Source organism: Saccopteryx leptura, chromosome 5, assembly GCF_036850995.1.
Source record: "Saccopteryx leptura isolate mSacLep1 chromosome 5, mSacLep1_pri_phased_curated, whole genome shotgun sequence".
NCBI classification, from domain to species: Eukaryota; Metazoa; Chordata; class Mammalia; order Chiroptera; family Emballonuridae; genus Saccopteryx; species Saccopteryx leptura.
Window position 1 is genome coordinate 136,980,234 of NC_089507.1, and position 27,811 is coordinate 137,008,044.

The 27,811-nt window shown below is 38.2% G+C and overlaps 1 protein-coding gene and 1 long non-coding RNA gene across 4 annotated transcripts in view; one reads left to right on the plus strand and one right to left on the minus strand.

The window, feature by feature from the left end:
• Positions 1-6,146: 6,146 nt before the first annotated feature.
• Positions 6,147-27,811, minus strand: part of SPAG6 (sperm associated antigen 6) — a 64,643-nt gene continuing 42,978 nt past the window's right edge. For 2 of the 3 annotated variants that reach the window (XM_066385087.1, XM_066385086.1), the window contains 3 exons: positions 27,406-27,522; positions 10,049-10,194; positions 6,147-6,291 (listed from right to left, as the gene is read on the minus strand). In XM_066385087.1, coding sequence (XP_066241184.1) covers positions 6,222-6,291; positions 10,049-10,194; positions 27,406-27,522 — 333 coding nt within the window. In that variant the 3' untranslated portion in view covers positions 6,147-6,221. The remainder of the gene's footprint in view (positions 6,292-10,048; positions 10,195-27,405; positions 27,523-27,811) is intronic. The other variant, XM_066385088.1, reaches the window with a different exon arrangement.
• LOC136405578 (uncharacterized) lies at positions 19,028-27,472 on the plus strand. The gene is made up of 3 exons (XR_010751541.1): positions 19,028-19,644; positions 24,137-24,267; positions 27,388-27,472. It is a non-coding gene; the product is annotated as an uncharacterized lncRNA (long non-coding RNA).

The following is a 27,811-nucleotide window of genomic DNA, read 5'->3' on the forward strand; positions in this document are numbered from 1 at the left end:
AAGAACAACAAATAAAGCCCAGAGGAAGTAGAAGGAAGGAAATAATAAAGATCAAAGCAGAAATAAATGACATAGAGGCTAAAAACACAATACAAAAGATCAATGAAACCAAGAGCTGGTTCTTTGAAAAGGTAAACAAGATTGACAAACCTTTAACCAGACTCATCAGAAAACAAAGAGAGAGAGAGAGAGAGAGAGAGAGAGAGAGAGAACTAAATAAATAAAATTAGAAATGAAAATAGAGAAGTAACAACTGACACCACAGAAATACAAAGGATTGTAAGAAAATACTATGAAGATCTATATGCCAAAAAATTAGACAAGCTAGGTGAAATGGATAAATTCCTAGAAACATACAATCTTCCAAAACTTAATCTAGAAGAATCAGAAAACCTAAACAGACTTATTGTAAAAAATAAAATTGAAACATTTATCAAAAATTTCCCAGCAATCTGGTCCTGGACCAGATAGCTTCAGAGGCCAATTTTACCAAACATTCAAAGAAGAACTAACACCTATTCTTCTCAAGCTATTTCCAAAAATTCAAGAGAGGAAAAGACTTTCAAGCTTCTTTTATGAGGCAAACATTATCCACATTCCAAAACCAGGTAAAGATATTACAAAGAAAGAATACCATAGGCCAATATCCCTAATGAACATAGATGCTAAAATTCTCAACAAAATATTAGCAAACCTAATCCAGCAACACAGTAAAAAAATCATACATCATGATCAAGTGGGATTCATTCCAGGGAGGCAAGGATGGTTACAACAATCACAAATCAATAAATGTGATTCATCATATAAAAAAAGGAAGGATAAATATCACATGATTATATCAATAGATGCAGAAAAAGCATCTGTTAAAATCCAGCACCCATTCATGATCAAAACTCTCAGCAAAGTGGGAATACAGGGAACATACCTCAACATAATAAATACCATTTATGACAAACCCACAGCTAACATCATACTCAATGGACAAAAATTAAGAGCAATCCCCTTAAGATCAGGAACAAGTCAGGGATGCCCCCTTTCATCACTCTTATTCAACATAGTTCTGGAAGTCTTAGCCACAGCAATCAGACAAGAAGAAGAAATAAAAGGTATCCAAATTGAAAAAGAAGAAGTAAAACTATCATTATTTGCTGATGACATGATATTGTATATAGAAAACCCTAATGTCTCAGTCAAAAAACTACTAGGACTGATAAGTGAATTCAGCAAGGTGGCAGGATATAAAATTAGTATATTTAGAAATCAGTGGCATTTTTATACACCAACAATAAACTGTCTGAAAGAAAAATTAAGGAAATAATCCCCTTAGCTATTGCAATAACAACAAAAAAATAAAGTACCTAGCAGTAAACTTAACCAAGGAGGTAAAAGATATGTACTGGGAAAATAAGAAATTGAAAAGAGAAATCAAGGAAGATACAAGCAAGTGGAAGCATATACCATGTTCATGGTTAGGAAGAATAAACATCATTACAATGTCTATATTACCCCAAGCAATTTATAAATTCAATGCAATTCCTATTAAAATACCAATGGCAAACTTCAAAGTTATAGAACAAATATTCCAAAAATTTATATTGAACCAAAGAAGAACACGAATCTTGCCTCCGCAATCTTGAAAATGAAGAATAAAGTGGGAGGTATCACACTTCCTGATATCAAGTTATATTACAAGGCCATAGTAATCAAAACAGCTTTGTACTGGCATAAGAACAGTCATACAGATCAATGGAACACAACAGAGAACCCAGAAATAAATCCATGCCTTTACAGTCAATTGATATTTGAAAAAGGAGGTAAGAACATACAGTGGAGTAAAGACAGTCTCTTTAATAAATGGTGTTGGAAAATTGGATAGGTCCATTTAAAAAAATAAAACTAGACCACCAACTTACACCATTCACAAAAATAATCTCAAAATAGATAAAAGACTTAAATGTAAGTCACGAAACCATAAACATCTTGGAAGAAAACATAGGCAGTAAAGTCACCGATATCTCTCTTAGCAATATTTTTTGCCAATTTATCTCCATGGGCAAGTGAAGTAAACAACAAGATAAACAAATGGGACTATATCAAACTAAAAAGCTTTTGCACAGCAAAAGACACCATGAACAATATAAAAAGACAAAACACACAATGGGAGAACATAGTTGTCAATTCGTCTGATAAGGGGTTAATAACCAAAATTTATAAAGAACTTCTAGAACTCAACACCACGAAGGTAAACAATCAAATTAAAAAATGGGCAAAAGAACTAAAGAGACACTTTTCCAAAGAGGACATACAGATGGTCAATAGGCAGATGAAAAATCTTCAACAACATTAATCATCAGAGATTTCAAATTAAAACCACAATGAGATACATGAGATACTACCTCATACCTGTTAGAATGACGCTCACTTACAAATCAACACACAGTGTTGGTGAGGGTGTGGAGAAAAGGGAATCCTCCTGCACTGCTGGTGGGAATGCAGACTGGGGCAGCCACTGTGGAAAACAGTATGGTGTTTCCTCAAAAAATTAAAAATGGAACTGCCTTTTGACCCAGCTATCCCACTTTTGGGAATATATCCTAAGAATACCAAATCACTGATTCAAAAGAAGATATGCTCCCCCATGTTTATTGCAGCATTGTTTACAATAGCCAAGTTCTGGAAACAGCCCAAGTGTCTGTCAGTGGACGAGTAGATTAAAAAGCAGTGGTACATATACACAATGGAATACTACATGGCCATGAAAAAGAAGGAAACCTTACCTTTTGTGATGGCATGGATGGACCCGGAGATTATTATGCTAAGTGAAATAAGCCAGGCAGAGAAAGACAAATATCATATGATCTCACTTATATGTGGAATCTAATGAACAAAGTGAACTGAGGAATGAAATAGAGGTAGAGGCAGAGTCACAGGGAGCAGAGCTTAAGCTGTCAGAGGGAAAGGGGATGAGGGGACGGGATCAGAGAGGGTGAAGGGATTAGTGAAATTATATATACATAACACAGAGATACAGATAACAGGACAGCAAGTCCCAGAAGGAAGGGAGGGAGTTAGAGGGAGGGGAATAAAGGGGGGACAAGGGGGTGGGGTGAGGAAGTTATACTGAGTGGGACACTTGAATCCATGTTAACACAATAAGCTAAAATTAATAAATTTTTTTTTTAAAAAATCAATAACTTGCCCTGGCCCACTAGTTCAGTTGGTTGGAGCATTGTCCCATGGTGTTGCAGATTCTATTATAATACATATAACTTATCATTATATATACATAAATAAAAGATTCCATTCACATATAAGTAATATTGGGAAGAACTGGAAGGAATCTCTGCAAAAAAAGAAAACATGAGACAAAGTTTTTAATAAATTGAGAAATCAGTTACATTCTGAGATACATTTATCTATATTTATTGGTGATTTCAACCCACACTCCAATGGGACTTTAATTTAAAGTTGAAAAAAATAAATTTTTGTTTGGAGGAAAAAATAGAAGTAACCAAAATACTTTTGAAAAGGAAGAGTAGTAACAGAAGAGTAACTGTACCAGATGTTTTTACATCTTTTAAACCCAGAGTAATTACAATGATTTTGAACTACTGAGAAAAGATTGGTAGATTAATATTTCAGAACAAATAGCCTTGGAAGAAAATTCATTATGCTAATAAATGAAGCATCACCAATAAGGAGGACATGGATTATTATTCAATAACTATTGTTGTACTAGGAAAACCAGCCAATTTTTTGAGAGGGAAACAAAAGGATTAGATGCTTACTTCATACTATGTACTAAAATACATTTCAGTTGGCTTAAAGAGACAAATGTGAAAATGATACTGGAAAAGAACTAAAAGAAAATATAAATGAATATTTAAGTGATGCCTGAATAGGAAAAAACTAACCACAAAACAATGAAAGAAATCACATAGATGTGTCTGCATAAGCATTTGAGTGTCAAAAAATTATAACAATATTGAATAATAAATTGCAAAGTAAAAAGATATTTGCCATAAATATCATAAAATGGCAGAGTTAGTATTTGCACTAAAGACCTTAAAAGTCTTTCCATGTGAACCAATGTCACCCCAATACATTTATTGAAACCCTACTCCATTTTAGCTCCCTAAGCCAAGGAGGATGCATGTAAAGTCTTAGCTTGATGGTGTTCATTTCAAATTATGTCTTAAAACTCTTAAAAATGTGACTTTTGTAACTTGAAAAAGTGAAGCTAGGACAAAAACAATACTGAAGATCCATTTTACTGCTTCCTTGTTGTTTCATAAGCAGAGCTAAACTAGGAAATCTTTCAATGAAAGTGAAAAGTATGTCTTCAGTATTATAATGCTTAATGTTGGCTTCTATTTTCTCCAGCCATGAAAAGTAAGGAACAGTTTAGGTAGGGTAAGAAAAGAGCTTTAAAAACTTGGGATGAGGCCCTGGCTGGTTGGCTCAGTGGTAGAGCGTCGGCCTGGCATGCAGGAGTCCCGGGTTCGATTCCAGGGCACACAGGAGAAGCGCCCATCTGCTTCTCCACCCCTCCCCCTCTCCTTCCTCTCTGTCTTTCTCTTCCCCTCCCACAGCCGAGGCTCCACTGGAGCAAAGATGGCCCGGCGCGCTGGGGATGGCTCTGTGGCCTCTGCCTCAGGCGCTAGAATTGTTCTGGTTGCAACAGAGCAATGCCCAGATGGGCAGAGTACTGCCCCCTGGTGGGCATGCCGGGTGGATCCCGGTCGGGGGCATGCAGTATGTCTGACTGCCTCCCCGTTTCCAACTTCAGAAAAATACAAAAAAAAAAAAAAAAAAAAACAACCCAAAAAAACTTGGGATGAAAAGGAGAGTTTCCAAAGTTCTTGAGGTTACTGATGGCAGGTTATTCATAGAATCTGTGTATTTGGTTAATGCATTTATGTCACCAGCTTTAGAATCTCTGTATTTCTGTACTTTCTGCCCTGTACTTTGGTCATCAGTTTCCTCTCAACTATTTCCCTTCTTTAATCTACTGTGGAATTTGCAAGGCCAGTTTTCCTTGCCTCAGCCTATGAAGAATTGGCAAAAATAGCTATAAAAGTATTTTTTATTATTGTTTTATTTTTTATTGGTTAATAAAATCATACAGGTTTTTGATAGATAAAATGGTTACTCAGCTGCCATCCTGAGAACAATGTAAGCCCAAAGGAGGAAGAAGGGCTCTAAAAAGAACATTCTCATCCCCCACTGTAAGGCTGTAATTTGCTTGCTATTCACTCTCTTCATGGCTTCCTGGCCTTTACTTTGAAATGTAGCAAAAAATTTACCTTTGCAGGAATGTCAGGAAAAGCTTACATTGAGGAGGGACCTGACAATTAGGGGAGTTTAAATCACAGTAGTTTTGTTTTGTTTTTTCTTCTTATTTTTTTTTTTATTAATTTTACAGTAGTTTTTTTATAAAAGCCTAGCCACAGGCCCAGAGGTGCCAGGTTCCAGCTCTTCCTGGGAGACACCTGACTTCAGCTGTCTTGGAGATTTACCAAAGACACCAGATAGGACCATGCTGATCAGGCCTGTGCTACATCAGAAAAAAACTTGCAAAGGAGGTGTTTCTGCAGTTGAATCTACCTTCTCATGCTCATCATCAAGTCAGTGACCAATGCCATAAACCAAGATATGCTCATCTGCCCCTAGACTCTATATCTACCATTCCTTCCTGCAGCTCAGGGCTGACACCCCTCGCTGGTCTTAGCCCACTTGCACCCAGGTGCTTTTCAAATAAATTTTCCTTTTGGAATACACTAGCTTTGTGGTTTTGGTTTGGCCCACGGTTTGTGCCTTTCAGTTTTAGGTGTACAATTCTATAACACATCATCTGTATATTGTTTTGTGTCTTCACCACCCAAGTTAAGTCTCCTTTCATCACCACCTATCCTAGCTCTACCCTCAGCCCCTTCCCCACCCCCTTTAAGTAATAAATTTCAATAACAAATGCCTTAAAATTCTTTAATGTATTTTTTAAATCTACCTTTAAAGTAAATCCTGTATAAATGGCCATGAATAGTTTCTCATATATTTAAGCTACTATTTAAAGTATTATATACATTTAGAAAATATTATCTAAAGGTATTTTATATTGAATAAATCTAGAATGTACTCAATTCAAATATTTAGAAAGAACTTTAACAACTGTTATTCGTAACTACTGTGCTGTGAAGTCAAGTAAAAATAAATAACTTTGCTTAGTTAGAGAACGGTTGATAGCTGTCCACTCTCTGCAAAAGTGTTTCTGAATATCCAGGAGAATAGTATCTGAAAAAGAAAAATTTCTATGAGATATTTGTGAAAAGATTCAGCACAATAGGTACAAAAAATTCAATATAAATTTTTTATCTGACATAATTCTATGAATAAAACCTTTGAATAATTGTGCTCCAGTAATGTACTATGCACAAGGTTAGAGACTATCAAGAAAAAGAACACCAACTCACAAGACTGTGCTAGATAAATAACAAAACACTTAATGGATACCAATGCAGTGGCAAAAAAAAAAAAAAAAAAGGATATTTTCAAAGCAAGATACTTGGATCCTGTGATAGTATTTTACTAAAGCAATTATTTTTATTATGTCAAGTGACTGATATTGCTTTAATGATCATAGCTTTATAATTTTTCCATAAATTAGATAACACAGTCTATCATTACTAATTAACTTATGTATGCTGATTATCTTAGAGATTATTCCCAATGTATATTTTAATCAGATCTGGTCACCTATAAAAACAAAAATTTCTGGGCGTATAATTCATATTAAGGAACTATTTCATAAATGGTTTACAAATATTCCATCATACAAACCTAGGAAATTAATCTCATTTGTTCTTGGGCATTTTATAGTACTACAAGTTTATATTTATAAATAGATTATTTTATGAAAGATTTAGTATAAAATTATTTAATGCATTGACTAATGCATTGAATTTACATGCATATAGAAATATGTCAAATAAAATATGGCAGACATTCTAGAATATAATAAATGAGTAAAAAATCTAAAGTATAATGTAAACATTTTTAAAACACTTAAAATAAGTAAGCCTCCTAAGGTGTTTTCTCCAGATAAAACTTAATGCTTTGTCTTTTGTTAGATATCTTTATCCTCAGATGCTTGACTTAAAAACTCATAATTGATAGTATATTAATTTCTTTCACAATTTTTCAAATCATAGCAAAACAGAGTTGTATTTTCTTAGGGTGCTTTTATAGGTAGTCACAGATACATTTATACATACATAAAAAGCTTCCTTTAAGAATGTTTTTCATCGGAAGGCACCTAGTCTGAAAATATTCTTTCAACAGTGGATCTCTTCAAAGTATTCATACATCGAGGAATTCACAACCATTTCTCTAAGTCAGAAATTTTAAAGTAGACCTCACCTTCCCAAGCCTTAGAAATATGTCAGATACAAGAAAGGTATTGTTTTTAATGTAAATGGCAAGAAGTAGATTTTAAAAATCCCAAACTTTAAAAAATTGTGCTGCTTCATGGTAGCTGCTAATCACATACTGCTCATAAAAGAATCAAAATGAAATCTCCAAAAAAAAAAAACCTGGAAATTGCTTTTCTCTGCCTGTCAACCACGGTTATCCCAATTTACCTCAATCTGGCTTTAAACATATAAATCAGTGGTAGTCAACCTGGTCCCTACTGCCCACTAGTGGGCGTTCCAGCTTTCAAGGTGGGTGGTAGCGGAGCAACCAAAATATAAATAAAAAGACAGATTTAACTATAGTAAGTTGTTTAATAAAGATTTATTCTGCCAAACTTAGCAAAAATCCAACATAAAATTATATGCTTTAACTTGCTGTAACTCTGCTTTATAAATTTTATAAAGTAAAGTTACCTCCCTACTTTATAAATCACCATTACTGTGGAACCGGTGGGCGGTTAGAAAATTTTACTACTAACAGAGATACAAAAGTGGGCGGTAGGTATAAAAAGGTTGAGTACCCCTGATATAAATGAAGTCACCTTACCCTAGACCCATGTAGAAACTGGGTTATTATACAGTTGCCATATCAGAATGTGCCCAGTGGAAGAATGTATGCACGCCTCCCTCTCCATATTAGATGTTTCCTAAAAGCATCTTCCCCTCCCCAGATTTGACAGAGATCCAGAAGACAAAAGAGTTCCAAAAATACCTCTGGCTACAGAGTGGACAAGGACTAGAACTTAGAGCTAACATCTAGTCCTGGGTCCTTTCTCCCTCATCACACCAAGTACTTTATTAGAAATTTTTAAAGATTATAAAAATTGAAAAGGAATATGAAGTAAATGTTTAGGCTAATAAGAGCAGTGAGAATATAACCCTCTATAATCTCTTATAAAAAATAATTAGTTCTAAAATTGTCACAACGTGATTCTTGAGAATATGATTGCAAACATAGAACCATTTCAAGACTATAGTTGTCTCTTTTCATAGAAAGACAATGTTTCAAATATTTTTATAAAACACTATTTTATAGAACCTAATGCTTTAAAATATATCAGAAACTTTTCAGGTCAGCTAACCAAAATTCTTCATGATAATTAGCCAATTTTTAAAATAAAATCCCAGACTACAGAATATTAGAAGTTAAAATTTTATAGTGGTATTTTGAGAAAGTACCAAATTAGAGTCTAATATGACAGGGTTTTTTATTTTCCCTGTGCTTTGTAAAACAATACTAGAAAGGAGTAGAAAGAAGACTTCTATTCAAGAAAGTACTTCACCATTGGTTAATTCTGAAAGGTCATTCCATTTGGAGGACCCTTTAGTTTGACTTTTTGTAATTTTGAAGGAAATTTTTTTTTTTTAATTTTATTTATTCATTTTAGAGAGGAGAGAGAAAGGGAGAAAGAGAGACAGAGAGGAGAGAGAGACAGAGAAAGAAGGTGGGGAGGAGCTGGAAGCATCAACTCCCATATGTGCCTTGACCAGGTTTGTAATTTTATGTTAGAAATTGTATTTAAAGTTATTTTAAACTTATATAAAATAGCATTCTTCCTAAAGGGACATGTAAATATGTACAAATCAACTTTCTGGAGAAAAAGATTTTCATATTTCCTTTGTTTAGTGGTTTTACACATATTTTATGTGCTGTATAAACTTTTTGGTATATTACTATATTTTTAAGTTATATATAGTTGATATACATTTTGTGATATACTACTCCTCTGGTATATTTTATATGCATTAGTATTTTCAAAGCTACCTTACTGGAACTCTTTTGGTCAAGGGTTCTTTTAAGCCTCCCAAAAGTACAAATTTTATATCTTTGGAAAGAATTTAATTGCAGAATTATATGTGAATGGAAAACATTTTAATTTTAAAGAAAATGATTTTTGTGCTTTTAAAATCAGTTTTACAATATGTATTAAAAACCACTGATATTAAATAGAAAGAATAATTTAATACATGTTTTAAAATTGGAATTTATATTCTCTAATATTAATTAATTAGAAGAAGTAAGAAATAAGTGCAAGATTAGAAAAATACAGCTTACAAAGTCTGAGGCTTAGGTTTAATGTTCTCCAAATTCAAATCAACCTTATTTATTAAAGTTAATCTTGAAAGTATGTCCTGCTACATTACTATGAAGCACCTGTGTATCATAAACAATATCATTTAATTTTTTAAATACAGATTATAACTTTCTTTTTGACACAATCAGCTTAATAATAATAATATGTAGGAGACTATGAAAATCAGAATCTATAGGCCCTTTCTAAATCGGGTTCACATGAAAGATTAATTTAATTTTGGACTCTGTATTAGGTATTCCTTAGTAAAGCATATCTTAAATTGGTACAAAATGTCTCAAATAAAATCCCAGTTTCCTGTAAATGTGTGTGGCAATCAGAACATTATTTAACTTGATGGGAAAAAGCAATCAAGAGAAGAGGTAAAGATATGAGTTGATCTCATGTAGTATTTCAAAGTCCACATTTTGACACAGTGTAAATAAAATCTACTGAAAACAGAAAATACATTTTAATTTTTAATATCTCAAAGTCTATTTTTCCCACCTTACTATTTCCTCTGGGTAGCAGTTGTTAATACTGTGGATGTATTCTTGTAGAAGAGATCCAGGTTCTGCTTTTATCTCTTGAATCTTTTTAAGCCCACCGCTTGTTACAAAAAGTCGTCGAGCTTTGCTATCATGTGGCAGCACCTTGAAAAGTGAAACACGTTCAAGTCTCAGGTTTGCTTTCCCAAGTTGGATTATTACTATTGAAAATCAGTAATAAATCTGAGCAAATGTAAAGGAGAATTTATGCCCAATATACCTGCAACGTAATGAGCCTAAACTAGAAGTAAAATTCAGTCTTTTTAGAAATGTATGAACTTTTTATGTTGTGCAGATGGAATAAAGGAAATGAACATGAGCAAAGGCAATGGGTATCCACTCATTTACATGAAACGTATAGCGCTGTCCCTCCTTTGCTGACAGCCATCCAAAATCTTTCCACTACCTGCAAAATTAAAGGCAAACTACAGTGTATCCGTAAAGTCATGGTGCACTTTTGACCGGTCACAGGAAAGCAACAAAAGACAATAGAAATGTAAAATCTGCACCAAATAAAAGGAAAACTCTCCCAGTTTAATATCTATTCAGTGAAGTTCGATGTGGGCTCACGCACAGATTTTTTAGTGCTCCTTAGGTAGCTATCCCTATAGCCTCTACAGACTCGTCACTGACTGATGGCCTACCAGAATGGGGTTTCTCCACCAAACTGCGGGTTTCCTTCAACTGCTTATCCCACCAAGTAATGTTATTCCTATGTGGTGGCACTTCGTTATAAATGCACCGATATTCACATTGCACTTTGGTCACGGATTCGAATTTAGTGAGCCACAGAACACTCTGTACCATCCACATCTTGACTGCCATGGCCGTGGGCTGCTCCGCTGTATACATGGTGTTACGTCATCATCTGCGCATGCGCACAGCTGCCACATCATCCTACAGAAACTGGGAGGGTTTTCTTTTTTATTTGGTGCAGATTTCACATTTCTATCGTCTTTGTTGCTTTCCTGCGACCGGTCAAAGGTGCACCATGACTTTACAGACACACTGTACTTAACAAGGCCCTGAAGGCCTTCTGTGACCCAGCAACTAAATACCACTCCAGCTTCCTTTCCCACCAATCTCTACCCCAAATTGTGTTCAATAACCTCAAGGGTGCATGCTGGGCCAATTCTTGCCTTTGCCCATGTTGTTTCCTCTCCGAGATGCCCTTCCAGCTTCCACACACACACACACCTGCCTCCATTTGCTTGGCTAATTCTTGCTTATCTTTTAAGATTCAGCTCAGGTGTTACCTACTTTAAGAAGCTTCCTCTGGATGCCCCTACTCTCTTATCCCCAGGGGAGTTATGTTACTTCTCTCCTGGCATTCTGTTAAACCCCATTGGTCCACCTGCCACATAATATTTTAATTATGTTTATATGTCTGTCATACATAAATGTTAAGAAGGCAGAAACTGTACACTTATTCATTCATTTATTTCTCTAGTGCCTAGTGACATCCCTAAGAGATGCTCAATTAATGTTTAATGAATGAAAGAAGGGGTAAGCAGAAAAAGCAAACTGAGATGTTAAAGAGATAGAAGAAGAATCAGGAAAGTAAGGAATCGACAAATCAAGAGAAGATTTTTTTTTTTTTAGATTCTTTTTTTATTTTTTATTTTTATTTATTCATTTTAGAAAGGAGAGAGAGAGGGAAAGAGAGAGAGGAGAGAGACAGAGAGAGAAGGGAGGGAGGAGCAGGAAGCATCAACTCCCATATGTGCCTTGACCAGGCAAGCCCAGGGTTTCGAACCGGCGACCTCAGCATTTCCAGGTCGACACTTTATCCACTACGCCACCACAGGTCAGGCCAAGAGAAGATTTTTAAGAAGCAATCAATGAGAACTAAAGAAAGTCACTGGGTTTGTGAGTGGATGTGTGTGGGTTGAAGGAAAGAGCCAGTGCAGATGGAATAAATTATGCATGACAACTGACCAGACAAGGAGGGTCCTGGAGAGGAGGGGGTTCACAATGTGGCAATTCCTACTCTTTTTTGGTCATTGCTATTATTCCCTCTGACAGAAACACCCTTTCTTTCCCTACCATTTTTACTGTTTTTCAAAACAAGCTTTTTCCACTTGTACTTCCTCCATGGAAATCCTCCCTGAATACCTCAGGCTGCATTCACTTATTCCTTCTTTTTAAAAAGTTTATTATGAAGTCTAACATATTGAAGTATTTTCTCATTCTTTCTTCTAGGCTCCCCAGTTAGATTATAACATTCCTTGAAGAATTTTGTCTTATTTTTTGTCTCCCTCAAAGCTTTTCAAGGTATATGTAAGCATTTAACAAATGCTTAAAACTACAAAGGGAGCCTGACCAAGTGGTGGTGTAGTGGATAGTACATCGAACTGGGATGCAGAGGACCAAGGTTCGAAATCCCAAGGTCGCGGGCTTGAGTGCGGGCTCATCAGCTTGAGCACAGGGCCTCTGGCTTGAGTGTGGGATCATAGACATGCCCCCATGGTCACTGGCTTGAGCAAGGGGTCACTCGTTCTGCTGGAGCTCCCTGGTCAAGGCACATATGAGAAAGCAATCACTGAGAAACTAAGGTGCTGCCATAAAGAATTGATGCTTCTCATCTCTCTTCCTTCCTATCTGTCCCTTTCTCTGACTCTCTCCCTCTCTCTGCCCAAAAAACAAAACAAAACAAAACAAAAACTACAAAGGCATCTGGCTAATAGAATGTTAATACACATCTTCACCTGGACAATAAAAGATTACACTAGTATGTGTTTCCAAAAAAATGGAATGGTAGACAGATACATAAGTTTTAAATATTTTTTTGGCCTGGAGAGTTTTCATACCTCCTATGTCTGTCTCCAGCCACATTAAACTATCTTTTGACCGTCTGCCTCACTCTTCCATCTCTTTCTGGAGCTCTCGTATCCTTAGATTAAGAAAACACAAAATTCTGCCTGAAGCAAATATTCTCAAAGGCACATTTATAAGAATATATAACATGAGGTACTGTCTTTATTTTATCTTGGCTAGCTAACCTTCCACAAATCTCACTGATTTACTTTTATTTGCTTAGTGACTGACCTTTAACTGTTAATCAGGTTAGTGTTATTGAGAATATCTTAGTAGCCTAAAAGAATAGACTATAAAATGAAACTTTCAAAAATAATGTCAACTACTCATTTTTCAGAGCTGTAGATGATTCATTCAGCTCCTTACTGCACCCCCTGTAGTGGAATAACCCATTGCACGGCCTTGGATGGGAACACAGCCAACAAGAAAAGAATGTTTTGTCAAGAAAATTGTTTTGTGACTTGAAGGCGGGTCACTGAAACAGGTCTATGTGACTGAAGGCAGTTGCTGGGCTTTTCTCAGTAAAACATTCTCATAAGATTTCTGTACTTTCCGCCCTGGCCGGTTGGCTCAGCGGTAGAGCGTCGGCCTAGCGTGCGGAGGACCCGGGTTCGATTCCCGGCCAGGGCACACAGGAGAAGCGCCCATTTGCTTCTCCACCCCTCCGCTGCACTTTCCTCTCTGTCTCTCTCTTCCCCTCCCGCAGCCAAGGCTCCATTGGAGCAAAGATGGCCCGGGCGCTGGGGATGGCTCTGTGGCCTCTGCCCCAGGCGCTAGAGTGGCTCTGGTCGCAATATGGCGACGCCCAGGATGGGCAGAGCATCGCCCCCTGGTGGGCAGAGCGTTGCCCCATGGTGGGCGTGCCGGTGGATCCCGGTCGGGCGCATGCGGGAGTCTGTCTGACTGTCTCTCCCTGTTTCCAGCTTCAGAAAAATGAAAAAAAAAAAAAAATATTTCTGTACTTTCCAAGGTTATCCCTTAAGATAAGGAGAGGAATGTTGTGGGATCCATAGAAGCAATAGCAATTAATGCCTTTTGATATTATGTTGTTACTAAGCTATCTTGCAGGTGCACTCCATGTATCTTTAAGTAAAAGTTACACTTAATATTATGCCAATTTCTCAGTAAACAAGCTTTTTGAAGTCTTGTGAATAAAATTAGGACACAGTGTGAACTCGGGGCCATTTGTCTGAGCGAGCGGTGGTCCTTTGCTAGTCCTTGATGATTTCGTCTGCTGATCTCTCTCTCTGCGCCCCTGAATCACAACAACATTTGGCGCCCAACGTGGGGCCTTAACAAGAGATTAGGAACAGGTGGAACCCCGAAAGGGTAAGTTAGATGCTCTGTGTACGTGAAACTTTTGGGTAACTAGCAAAGTCATGGGAAATCCTATTCATTATGGGACAATTATGTACAAGGGATTTTTAAAATCCCTTTTAAAAGGGTCTGGGATTCAGATAAAAGACAAGGTTTTGTTACGTCTTTTAAATACTATTCAGAAACATTGTTATTGGTATACTCCTGAGCATGATAATCAATTGAATTAGAATGTTTGGCAACAAGTAGGAAAATCTTTAAGCTGTGTTCATCAGCACAGAGATCCATTTGATGCTAAAATGTGGGCTGCTTATAATCTTATTGCTACAGCCCTTGGACCTTTGCAATCAGATGGAGATTCTGTTAAAGACTTGAGTGAGGTTATTTTTAATGAGCCTGAAGAATTTGATTCAGCACAGAATGAACAGAATAATGACTTGGACAATACTGTCTCTGCTTCTGAAGTTACTGATAATGTTAATGAAATTCAGCTGTCCACAGGCTTTCATCCCTCTTTGTTAAAAAATGAGGGAGCCCCTATGGATGATGTTGCCTGTCTAAAACATTTATTAAGTAAACTACAATTTACACTGGAACAGGAGAATGGAAATCAGTATACTGCTTATCCTGTTCAAAAGCAAGATATATGTGAGCCTATGGCTCCTCCAATTCAAGGTAAAAAATTAATTGGTACTAGCAGGGGAAGGATTTTTCAATTCCCTAAAAATCTCTGAAATGCAACAGGTGCTTATGCATCATGATGATTTAGAATCTAATTCTAGTAATTTTTCTGCATTTATTTTTCCAATTATTCGACAGCCTTTTCCTCTTAATGCTCCAGATCCTGGGGGAGGCCATAATATCCAATTTGACCAATTTGAATTTATTTTCTTAAAGCTAGTCAAACAATCTGTTGCTATGTATGGACCTCAGTCCTCATATGTTCAAGGTCTTATCTCTTCCTATTGTAATAATCATTTAATCATTCCTTTGGATTGGGATTTACTTGCTAGTATGGTTTTGGAACCAGGACAATATTTACAATTCAAATCTTGGTGGAGAGAGGAGGCTTTTCAAATATCTCGCATGAACGCCAGGAATAATCCCCCGGGAGCTACATTTGAAATGCTCATCGGCATTGGTGTTTATGCAGCTGTGGGACAACAAACTGGTTATACTGATGCTGTTACAGCTCAGATTAGATCGCTTGTCTTAAATCCTGGATGCAAATTCATGGAGTTGGAGACAAGGAAGAAAAGCCTAAAGCTTTACATCAGTTGGAACAAATTCAATTAGAATTAGGACATATAGAAGAATCATGAAGTCCTTAGAATTCTCTAGTATTTATTTATAATAAAATAAATAAATACTAATTTGCTTTGGTGTTTTAGCTACAATCTTCTGAGCTATTGTTTTGTTTCTTTCTTATTCTTTGCCTGGAAACTGAGGCAGGGGACGTGTGTTGGATCTGACTATAGAAAATATCCCAGCAGGTGCCAAGAGAATTTTCTTAGGGAAATTTTGTTTAGTCTCATCCATCGTCAGTCCCTCTGTCAGAAAATGCCCTGATTAAAATCAGGCAGGCATCTTTCTAGTCTGACTGTGCTCTGAAATCCCAGGTTCTCTTTGGTTTGTCTGGTCTGGTTTGTCTGATTCTAGTTTCTGTTTAGTTTTTGTTTGATGTTGTCTAAAATGTGATTTTTAAGGCTTGAATTGTGTTTACAATCAAAGATTAAAAATGCGAGCTTTTATATTGAAAAAATAGTTTCAGCCATATATTTTTTGCTTTAAAATTAGAAATTATAAGTAGTGCTCATTTAAATTTAAATTGAATAGAATATAGATCCTTAAGACTTGCTAATTTAGTTAATACATTGTAAGGTATATTCAAAGTTTGAAATCAAATAAGAATTCAAGTATTAGGATTAAAGTTATATGTTATACTTGTGTTTCTGTGTTGAAAATTGTCTTGTTTGTGTGTAACATATGCTCAAATTTGTAAAACTAAGGAATTAAACAAAATTAAGTCATTTTAAGAATTTATCTCAAGCTTCTTCAGACAGTTGGCTGCTTGTAAGGCAACATCCTGAAAAAGGAGGCACTGAGGAAAGCGGGAATTTAGTTCCTCTGATGCCCTATAATAGACTTAACAATACAATAGACTTTTAGATATAGAAGCTAATGCATCTCTTATTACTAAGCAACATTAGTTTTATTTTTAGCCCACTTAGGCAGTAGTCACTAAGCTGCATGGCTTGGAAAAAGTCCCTAACAAAGCTTTAAGATTTCTTTTACAATAGGAAAATAACAAGGGTCATTTGGCCTCTGATAAAAAAAACATTTATCTTTAAATAATTAAAAAAGCAACTTTTTAAATTACAGTCTAAACTTTCTGACAAGGCATTTTTTATACTCACTATGACCAAATTTCTGTCAAAGCTCTTAAAGAGTTAAAATCAGCTTGCTCCCAGTATAAAACTAACTGTCTTTATACGCAGGAACTGCTATCCTCCTTCATAGACTCTGAATGTTTTATTTCAAAAAATTTAGAAATGTTAGCTTGGACTGTTCTTTCAAAAGCAAGAGTTACGGGCCTGACCTGTGGTGGCTCAGTGGATCAGGTGTCAACCTGGAACACTGAGGTAGCCGGTTCAAAACCCTGGGCTTGCCAGGTCAAGGCACATATGGGAGTTGATGCTTCCTGCTCCTCCCCCCTTCTCTCTCTCTCTCTCTCTCTCTCTCTCTCTCTCTCTTCTCTAAAATGAATAAATAAATTAAGAAAAAAAATGAAATAAAAGTGAGAGTTACAATTTATAACTTAGGAAAATCAAGCTTGTATTCAAGCTAATCAAAATGCTAATGCTAACCCTCTTATTAACATTACACAAGATGAACTTTTTAAATAAACAGTTTTCTATTTACAACAGCAATGTAGACAAAATGTAGGGGTGAGGATTTGTTCTTATTTCCACAGATACAGAACTAGTAGATACCTTCCAGAAAATTGAAGCCTTGGCATAAGTTGGAAATAGAAAAAAGTGAAATTTGACAATTAAATAAACTTACCTATGAGACAAAAATTTTTTTAATTAAGACTAAGACTTCAAAAAACATCATTGACTCTGTTTCTAGCAATGCTAGCTGTTGTGTCTATAACAATAAACATAACTAACTATTCTTACTAAGTTTATATTACTTAAATAAGCAATGTTGAATAGTCAGACACTGTATCATGTAAATCAACCTTTAGAAAAAATTTGTTAAAAATATCCTCAATCTTTAATAATCCATTATATAAATGACATATTAATAGCTTATAAAAATAATGTTGAACATTCAGTCCTCCTTAAAAATGCTTCTGAAACCTTAAATCAGTGTAGTCTGATTGTAGTTAAAGACAAAATTCAAACATCCTGTCCTATTAACATTGTTACTGATTCACAATATGTAGAACATACAATTAAACTTATAGAAACTGTTTATATTTCAAATAATAGTTCTAGATTACAAAAATTGATTACACAAATTGTTTCAAGAGTTACAACTTTTTATTGTAGGAATGAAATTTGCCTATCTATATAACTCACATTTGTTCTCATACAGCTTTACCAGGACCTATGTCTACTACAGATAATGAAGTTGATCAATTACTCATTAGATCAATAAAAATAGCTACTAAGTTTTATACAAAGACTCATACAAATAAAAAAGGTTTTGTAAGGTCGGTGGATAGAGGCATGGTCACATAGGGACTCAGACCCACCCACTTTGGCTAGGACCGCCCACAATCAAGCCCACCAAAGGAAGCTTCCCAGGAACCATTTGGAAAGAAGCAATCGTCCGCCAGCCAGTGAAATTTCACTACATCATAGTAGCTCCACTTCCCTAGAGGGACCCTTTAAATATCTCCCACGCGGTTTAATCTTTGCAACTTCCCTAGCCTCTATGTTTCTTTCCTCAGGGCCAGGGAACCTTGCCGGGTGGGGTGTGCGCTCTGTACTCAATAAAGCCGTTTATTATTTCACACTTTGCGGCTCCGGCCCTCTTCCTTCCTTCTCGGCGGGGAAACATACCTTACATTTTTGGTGCCGAAAACCCGGAAGGAGTTAGAAGTCCGCAAGGACCGCTCCTTTCTTCTCCCCTCCGAGAAAGAACCAGGAGAAAGAACCAGGATCTCCGATCTCCAACCCACTTTGGCGCACGGTGCGGTAAGTCCCCTGCCTCCAGCTTTCCTCTCAGTTCTTTCCTCCGAGACTCCCTGTCCGAAACCGTAGCTACGTCAGGGAAAGTCTTTTCCGTCCGTCCGAGTGAGCCTGTGTTTGTGGAGACCTCCCCAAGCACATCCACTTTTATCCGTGGCTGGACATTGAGTTTTTAGGACGCTAATGCTCAGGTCTGACCACTCCGAGAACTGAGTGCGGCTGTTGGGGCACAGGAATGGAATTTCCCTCCCTAAGGAAGAAACTGTTCTTCTTCTCCGCTGTGGCCAGGCCACAGAACCCACTCAATTAGCCTCCTGAAGGGACTTTCGGTTTTAACATCCTCACCAATTTATCACCAAAAAAGCTGGGAACTGATTGGAGATCTCTTACATTCATGGCTTCTAACCGCGCACCTGTCCTTAATCTCTGTGCTACCTGTTCCACCGCACAGGCCTTTATCTGGCCAGAGAAACCTTACCTAAAACCTCTATTCCTAATCTTTCCTTCTCCGCGGATTCCAAACTCTCCCCTCCCTTCGCAAAAACCTGTTTCTTATTTGCCATCTACTACCATCTCTTTCTCCTCCCCTGCTGGCCAGGGGCCCCTCCCTTCACTGTGTTCTCTAGTCCCGCCTCCATCAGGCCTTTCTCATCCTGGCATTGGCTCTTACACCGATTTTCAGGATGTCCAACCCCAATTTTCTTACAGGAAGCTCCTGCCCTGTCCTGCCTTTGGCTCCAGTGTTTTTCCTGCGAGATCTGGGTGCTGGGCTCTGCACGAGCCCCCCTCCTCTTATTTCCAAACCCCCAAACCCCTATCCGGAACCTGTGAACACAGCATTTAAAGTTTTTAACGGTCCCAACTAGTAGAAACAGGCCTGTTCACCAGGCCCCCATGCAGCAGAAGGTAACGCTCCAAACCCAAACTCTTGTGGCAACCCTGAGACCAGCAGAGCCACCAGCAGCTTGCTTGAAGTGTGGCAAGCAGGACCACTAGTCCCGGCAGGGCCCTGCCGGTGGCTGCCCACTGAGCCCTGCCCTGACTGCAAGCAGCCCAGTCACTGGCGGAGTGATTGCCCCTTTGGGCAACAGGTTTTTTCCTCAGCGCCTCTACGTGGAGGACAAGCCGCCCAAATGGAAGGCCAATCCAGCCAGGTGGGTGCATCGCTCAAACTCCTAGGACATGGCCTGGACTCGGAGAACCCAGGGTTTTGCAACAAGTGAGTAAGTCCATCTCATTTTTTGTGGACATGGGGGCTGCCTTCTCTGTTTTTGCCTTTATACCCTGGACCTCTAGTTCCCTCACAGGTTTCGGTTATGGGAATGGATGGGACCCTCTTCCTTTCCCCTTTTTACACCACTCCTGACATGCAGTTCTGCCTCAAGCTTGCCTCCTTATAGGACCTCTGGCAGTCGGAACCACTGGACTCCATCCATCTCCAGCTCACCAAAAGGCTGGACCCTACAAATTCCCCTATTACTCCTCTCTTTTTTTTAAATCCTTACAGGACCGCATCTGCGAAGTTTCTCCAGTCAGCCACACAGATGTTCCTCCTGACACCCCTCAAAGCCACCACCTTCTGATCTCCCCCTCCCCACGATGCCCCTATTCAGCAGGAAGTAGCCAGATGAATAAACGGCGCCCCTTTTTCTATTTAACACAAAAGGTCAGAATGTAAGGTTAGTGGATAGAGGCATGGTCACGTAGGGACTCAGACCCGCCCACTTTGGCTAGGACCGCCCACAATCAAGCCCGCCAAAGGAAGCTTCCCAGGAACCATTTGGAAAGAAGCAATCATCCGCCAGCCAGTGAAATTTCACTATGTCATAGTAGCTCCACTTCCCTAGAGGGACCCTTTAAATATCTCCCACGCGGTTTAATCTTTGCAACTTCCCTAGCCTCTATGTTTCTTTCCTCGGGGCCAGGGAACCTTGCTGGGCGGGGTGTGCGCTCTGTACTCAATAAAGCCATTTATTATTTCACACTTTGTGGCTCCGGCCCTCTTCCTTCCTTCTCGGCAGGGAAAAATACCTTACAGGTTTTATGAAAAAATTTAAAATAACCTGGCAAAAAGCTTGAAATATTGTTAAAAACTGTCCTCAGTATAGTATTATAAATACTCCTTTATTATCAAGAAAAATGAATTCTAGAGGACAACACAGTAATAACCTATAACAAATAAATATCACTCATATTTGTTCTTTAATAAAACTATCTTATGTACGGTTTTATTAATATTTATTCTTCCTTTCTTTGCCTAAAGAAAAGGCTAATTATGTCATTCAACATCTTATTGAAGTTTTTAATGTTATAGGCATTCCTAAAGCAATTAAAATTGACAATAGTCCTGTCTATACATCTACTAAATTTCAACAATTCTTAGCATTTTAGAATATTAAACATACTACTAGAATTCCATATAATCCACAAGAACAAGCAATTATTGAATGCAATAATTGCACTCTGAAGAATATGTTACTTAAACAAAAGGGAGGAGAAGAAAGGAGATTATTCCCTAGAATTATGTTACACAAAGTTTTATTTACTTTAAATTTCTTAAATACAGGAGAAGATAATTTGCTGCAGACACTAGAAGAAAAGTAACAGTTCTAAGATTAATCAACCTATACATTATAAAAGTGAGTTGAATCAATAGGTACCTAGTGTAGTGCAACATTGGGGAAGAGGGTTTGCTTGTGTCATTGCAGAATCCAGTGAAGTCCTTTGGTGTCCTGCTCACAGAATTAAACTAACAACATGAATAAGAACAATAGATTCTTTCCATATCTGCCCATTGCTGAGCTGGAAGAAATTAATTTCAAAAGAAGAATCTTTTTTTTTATTTTTTATTTTATTTTATTTTTTTGTATTTTTCTGAAGCTGGAAACGGGGAGAGACAGTCAGACAGACTCCCGCATGCGCCCGACCGGGATCCACCCGGCACGCCCACCAGGGGCGATGTTCTGCCCACCAGGGGGCGATGCTCTGCCCCTCTGGGGCGTCGCTCTGCTGAGACCAGAGCCACTCTAGCGCCTGGGGCAGAGGCCAAGGAGCCATTCCCAGCGCCTGGGCCATCTTTGCTCCAATGGAGCCTTGGCTGCGGGAGGGGAAGAGAGAGACAGAGAGGAAGGGGGGGGTGGAGAAGCAAATGGGCGCTTCTCCTATGTGCCCTGGCCGGGAATCGAACCCGGGTCCCCTGCACACCAGGCCGATGCTCTACCGCTGAGTCAACCAGCCAGGGCCAAAAGAAGAATCTTAAAGGTACTGCTGCTTGGTATTGAAAAGGCTAAAATAAGCCTGACCTGTGGTGGCGCAGTAGATAAAGCGTTGACCTGGAAATGCTGAGGTCACCGGTTCGAAACCCTGGGCTTGCCTGGTCAAGGCACATATGGGAGTTGATGCTTCCAGCTCCTCCCCCCTTCTCTCTCTCTGTCTCTCCTTTCTCTCTCTCTCTGTCTCTCCCTCTCTCTAAAATGAATAAATAAATAAAAAAATTTAAAGTAAAAAAAAAAAAAATCAATAACGAAAAGGCTAAAATACCAAGTTGGGTTCAACTTAAAAAGCTGATCTTTAATGGTAAAAAAATACTACAAACTACTAAAAAAGAAAAAAATGCCACTAACCTGTTTTTAGCAATGATTGCTTTGGTAACAATTCTGGTAAGTAGAGCTGAAAATTTTAGTTATTAGGCATATGTTCCTAATTCTCCATTAAGTAGAGCTATTCATTAGGAAAATAGTGCCTTTCCTATTTTTGTTAATGACTCTAATTAGCTTCTAGGACCTTTTAATGATAGAGGTCCCTTAGCACCTTCGAAAGAAGAAGTAAAATTAGAAAATCATACAACAGGAGTTGAGGAAATACCTATATGTATAGGACATGAGCCACATTGTTTAAACATTGAAGCTCAAGCTTGGCTCTCTATTGTCAAAGATAACAGTAAAGGAGATAAAAAAAAAAAACATTTGTTACAAGGATATAGATTTAAAAGTAATACATCTGTACATAAAACGTTATAGATTAAAACCCTCATAGCTCTGCCTAAGTTAAAGGGCAGGGTGCTGATATAAGGTGGCATAAGAACAATGGTTTAATTACAGCTGGTGATCAAAATAATCATACTATCATATAGCATAGAGGAGGGATGTCACCTCAAGCTCCTCATATAAAATTTGGTCCTATACAATATCATTTGTGGAAAGTAGCCATGGCACTTAAACATATGTCAGAGTAGAAAGGAAAAATCTGGAGAAATTATCTTTCTAATCATATTATGTTAATCTTTAAGAAGAATGAAACATATTTCATATCTGCTTGTGTTAGATTGCTTTATATATTTGTTATAGGTGAAACCAAATAGCTGAAAATTATTCAATGACTTGCAATAAGTGTGCTTTTTATACATGTATTAACTCTTCTATTCTTTTTAATAAAATAGTCAAAGTCTTTACATTTTAAGAACCTGAACAGGAGTCTAGATTCCAGTACAGATGCATCAGATGTTGCAGGGTTCCCCTTCCATGATGCTGTTACAACATTTTATTAAGTCCTTGAAGTGAACCAAGAGACTAGTTGGACTAATCATCACCATTATTATGGGACTAATAGCTGTAATCACCGTGGCTGCTGTATCTGGAGTTACATTACATCAAAGTATACAGACTGTGCACTTTGTGCAAAAATGGCATGAAGATTCTGAACAACTGTGGACTTCTCAATAATGTATAAATAGTAACATTAATACTAAAGTTAATGATTTAGAACAGACTATGATTGTGTTAAGAGATCAAATTGTTAGCCTGCAAAGACAAATTAAGCTAAGATGTGATTAGAATGTAACTACTTTTTGTGTTACCCCTATTTCTTAAAATCGTACTTATTTCCATTAGGAAAATGTTAAAAAAACATTTGTTAAATCACTATAATGTAACTAAAGAAATCATTAAATTACAAAGACATATTCATGAAGCTTTTCAAAGAAAATTAGAAATTCTGACAGGTGAACCTATTTTGAAGGGATTAATGGATAATTTATCACAATTAAATCCTATTGAATATATTAAAGAGTTTTGGGGATCCACTGTAGGACTTTTTATAATAAAATTAATTCTATGCTTTATAACATTCAACATAAACAAAAAGGGGGAAATGTAGTGGAATAACCCATTGCACGGCCTTGGATGGGAACACAGCCAACAAGAAAAAAATGTTTTGCCAAGAAAATTGTTTTGTGATTTGAAGGCGGGTCACTGAAACAGGTCTATGTGACTGAAGGCAGTTGCTGGGCTTTTCTCAGTAAAACATTCTCATAAGATTTCTGTACTTTCCAAGGTTATCCCTTAAGATAAGGAGAGGAATGTTGTGGGATCCATAGAAGCAATAGCAATTAATGCCTTTTGATATTATGTTGTTACTAAGCTATCTTGCAGGTGCACTCCATGTATCTTTAAGTAAAAGTTACACTTAATGTTATGCCAATTTCTCAGTAAACAAGTTTTTTGAAGTCTTGTGAATAAAATTAGGACACAGTGTGAACTCGGGGCCATTTGTCTGAGCGAGCGGTGGTCCTTTGCTAGTCCTTGATGATTTCGTCTGCTGATCTCTCTCTCTGCGCCCCCGACTCACAACAACCCCCACCCTTAGTTTGGTCAGTTTCTTACTTATCTGGGGAAAAGGAAGTTTAATTATTTTCTTTGTGTGTTCCTTTGAAGGAAGAAGACAGAACACAGATTTTTGATACACAGAAGTGTATCCTGAGGGAGCTTCAGCATTGTAAAACCTACTGTCCAGTGGCTGTGGTGCCTGACGGTCAGCTAAACTGTTGGAGATCCCTGGAAAAAGGGTAGAGAAACAAAGACTTTGTGACTTTAAGATGAGTACCTAAAACTATACCTATTTAACTGTAGGGACTCGTTTACAAGTTATAACAATATAAAGTTTTGTTCATTATTTGCATAAATATAGTATACAGGTAGTAGTAAAAAGTTTATTTAGTATTAGAACTTTGTATAGCATTATATAAATATGTTGGGTTAGGCTTGCTCGCTTGTATTTTGCATCGGCGTGGGGCAGCGCCATATGTGTGTAGTCTGTGTAAGGCTGAGGGTGCTTCCCTCAGGGAGGCAGATTGCAAATTGTGATTGTCTTCCTGCTTGGGAAGGGCCACTGTTTGGTATTGTTTTCTGAAGAAGGGTGTTTAACTCCAGACTGTTTTGCTGAAGAGAGAGAGAGAGAGAGAGAGAGAGAGAGAGAGAGAGTGCGCAAGAGAGCTGAGGGGCTTGGGAGCCCTTAGATTTTTCCCCAGCCCTTTGGGGGGGGAGTGCTGAGGCTGGTGGGGGCCTATGAGTCGGGAGAGTCCAGAGAGAAAGGGAAGTGGTCTTCCTTGCCTGTTTGCTTGTCCACTGTTATGAGACTTTAATAAATGGAATGGCCCACCATTTTCCCGCTCCACAGTTTCTTTACTGTCTGCCCGAATCCAATGAAAACCAGCATTGCCACAGCGGCAGCCACTGGCCTTACAAAATGCTATATTTTTATAGTATATATAGTATTACAACTAAAAGCATATAGCATTACAACTAACGTTATATAGTACTACAACTATTCAAATAAATCTGGCCCCTATTCGTTTTTTATTTTTATTTTATTTTTGTATTTTTTTTTTTCTTTCATATTTCTGAAGCTGGAAACAGGGAGAGACAGTCAGACAGACTCCTGCATGCGCCCGACCGGGATCCACCCGGCACGCCCACCATGGGGCGACGCTCTGCCCACCAGGGGGCGATGTTCTGCCCATCCTGGGCGTCACCATGTTGCGACCAGAGCCACTCTAGCGCCTGAGGCAGAGGCCACAGAGCCATCCCTAGCGCCCGGGCCATCTTTGCTCCAATGGAGCCTTGGCTGCGGGAGGGGAAGAGAGAGACAGAGAGGAAAGCGTGGCGGAGGGGTGGAGAAGCAAATGGGCGCTTCTCCTGTGTGCCCTGGCCGGGAATCGAACCCGGGTCCTCCACATGCTAGGCCCACGCTCTACCGCTGAGCCAACCGGCCAGGGCTGTATTTTTGTATTTTTTCTGAAGGGAGAAGCAGGGAGGCAAAGAGACAGACTTCCACATGCGCCCGACCAGGATCCACCCCCCATGCCCACTAGGGGGCGATGCTCTGCCCATCTGGGCTGTTGTTCTGTTGCAACTGGAGCCATTCTAGCACCTGAGGCAGAGGCCATGGAGCCATCCTTAGCGCCCAGGCCAACTTTGCTCCAATGGAGTCTTGACTGTGGGAGGGGAAGAGAGAGATAGAAAGAAGAGGGGGAAGGGTGGAGAAGCAGATAAGCACTTCTCCTGGTTGCCCTGACTGGGAATCAAACCCAGGACTTCACATACCAGGCTGATTTGATACTCCCACCACTGAGCCAACCAGCCAGGGCCCTTTGTTTTTATTTTTAAATTGGCCTTAACTAGTTCTATGTTTTCTATCTTAAAGACAACTTTGAGTGTGTGAGTATGTGTAGTGTGTGTGTGTGTGTGTGTGTGTGTGTGCTTAATAGAATTTAGCCTGAGATCAAGCTATATTCTTTTCATATAACATCTCATTGAACTTTACAATGACCCTATGAAAGACGTACTCTTATTACCCCCATTTTATGGGTAATCATACTAAGGTTTAGAGAAGTTAAGACTTTGCTAAAGATATTACAGCTGGTAAATGTAAATCCATGTACCCCAAATCCACAGCCTGAGCTCAGAGCCACTATGGGATACACAGACCCCATTTTCTTTCTTTCTTTTTTCCCTTTTCTTTCTTTCTTCCTTCCTTCCTTCCTTCCTTCCCTTCTCTCTCCTTCCTTTCCTTCCTTCCTTCCTTCCTTCCTCCCTTCCTCCCTTCCTTCCTTCCTTCCTTCCTTCCTTCCTTCCTTCCTTCCTTCCTTCCTTCCTTCCTTCCTTCCTTCCTTCCTTCCTTCCTGTGTGTGAGAGGGACAGACAGACAGGAAGGGAGAAAGATGAAAAGCATCAACTCATACTTGTGGCAGTTAGTTGTTCATTGATTGCTTTCTCATATGTGCCTTGACCCGGGGGCTCCAGCCTAGCCAGTGACAACTTGCTCAAGCCAGTGACCTTGGGCTCAAGCCAGAAACTGTGGGTCATGTCTATGATCCTATGCTCAAACCAGTGACCCTGTGGTCAAGCTGGTGAGCCCACACTCAAGCTGGATGAACCTGCACTCAAGCTAACGATATTGGGGTTTCAAACCTGGGTCCTCAGCATCCCAGTTCGATGCTCTATCCACTGTGCCACTACCTGGTCAGGCCCCATTTTCTTAAATCAATCTCCTGAGCACAATTTAAGTGTTTCTTGATAGCTTAGGGTCACCATCTTGGCCATCAATGGCTGTGACAATGCAGTCACTCTCTCTCAGGCTTTGCTCTCAGTAGTCAGTTCTGCTGGGTGCTGCCCACTGGTAGCAGCTTCACTTTCCTATCTTCCTACTTTTCATCTGCAATAATCTAAGAGACAAAGCAGCTACATTTGTTAAAAGTGTTCATAAAATAATAAACTTTAAATTACTGAGAGCATATCCAGTAAGTGCATGAAATATTTCAGTAGCTCAGAGACCTTTCTCCCTTTCTTTATAAGATCTTTGCAGTGTTCCCAGATGAGCGAGACTAATAGACACTGGGAACATTACTAAAAGTTACATATCAATATAAATTATCTATATTATGAGGTTTTCATGTGTTGACATATTGTTTACTCCCAAAGAACACTAAAAAAGACAGTACAGAGACTGTGAGGAGGAAGAAGGAAGATTTATATATGTGTGAATTTTATTAATCAGTCTTACCATTCTTGTCAATACAATCAGTGACAGTTAAGTAGGAGAACCCTGCCCCCATATTATAGAAGAAAACATTGACCCAACAGAAAAAACAAGTTGATTCATTTTCATTTTCTACCCCCATTTCCAGGCTAAGAGCACATCTTACCTTACTGTACTGTCCAACCACATGCTTCAGAATATTGGGAGGAGCATCAAACAGAAATGGCTCAAGGGCTGGTAAATAAGTGCATTTTTGTAAGATATTCTTTATGGCTTTTTTACTCTATTGAAATACAAAGCAAAATACATATCAAAGTAAGCAATCATATGAAAGCTGGAAAAAATTCATGTCTTATGTTCCTGGAATTTGAAGATGAACTCAATTTCCTGGTTTAAGCTGTAGTTGGTTCATTTTTTAAAATACTTGTCAGAAAAACTCCTATCTTTCATTGGTTTTATCATAGAATACCCTTCCAGTTGTCTTTGTGTCAAATTTTAATACGTATAGTATATTACTGAAATCTTAAAATAGCTATTAGGAAATTAAAATTATAAATCATAAAGCTATAGAT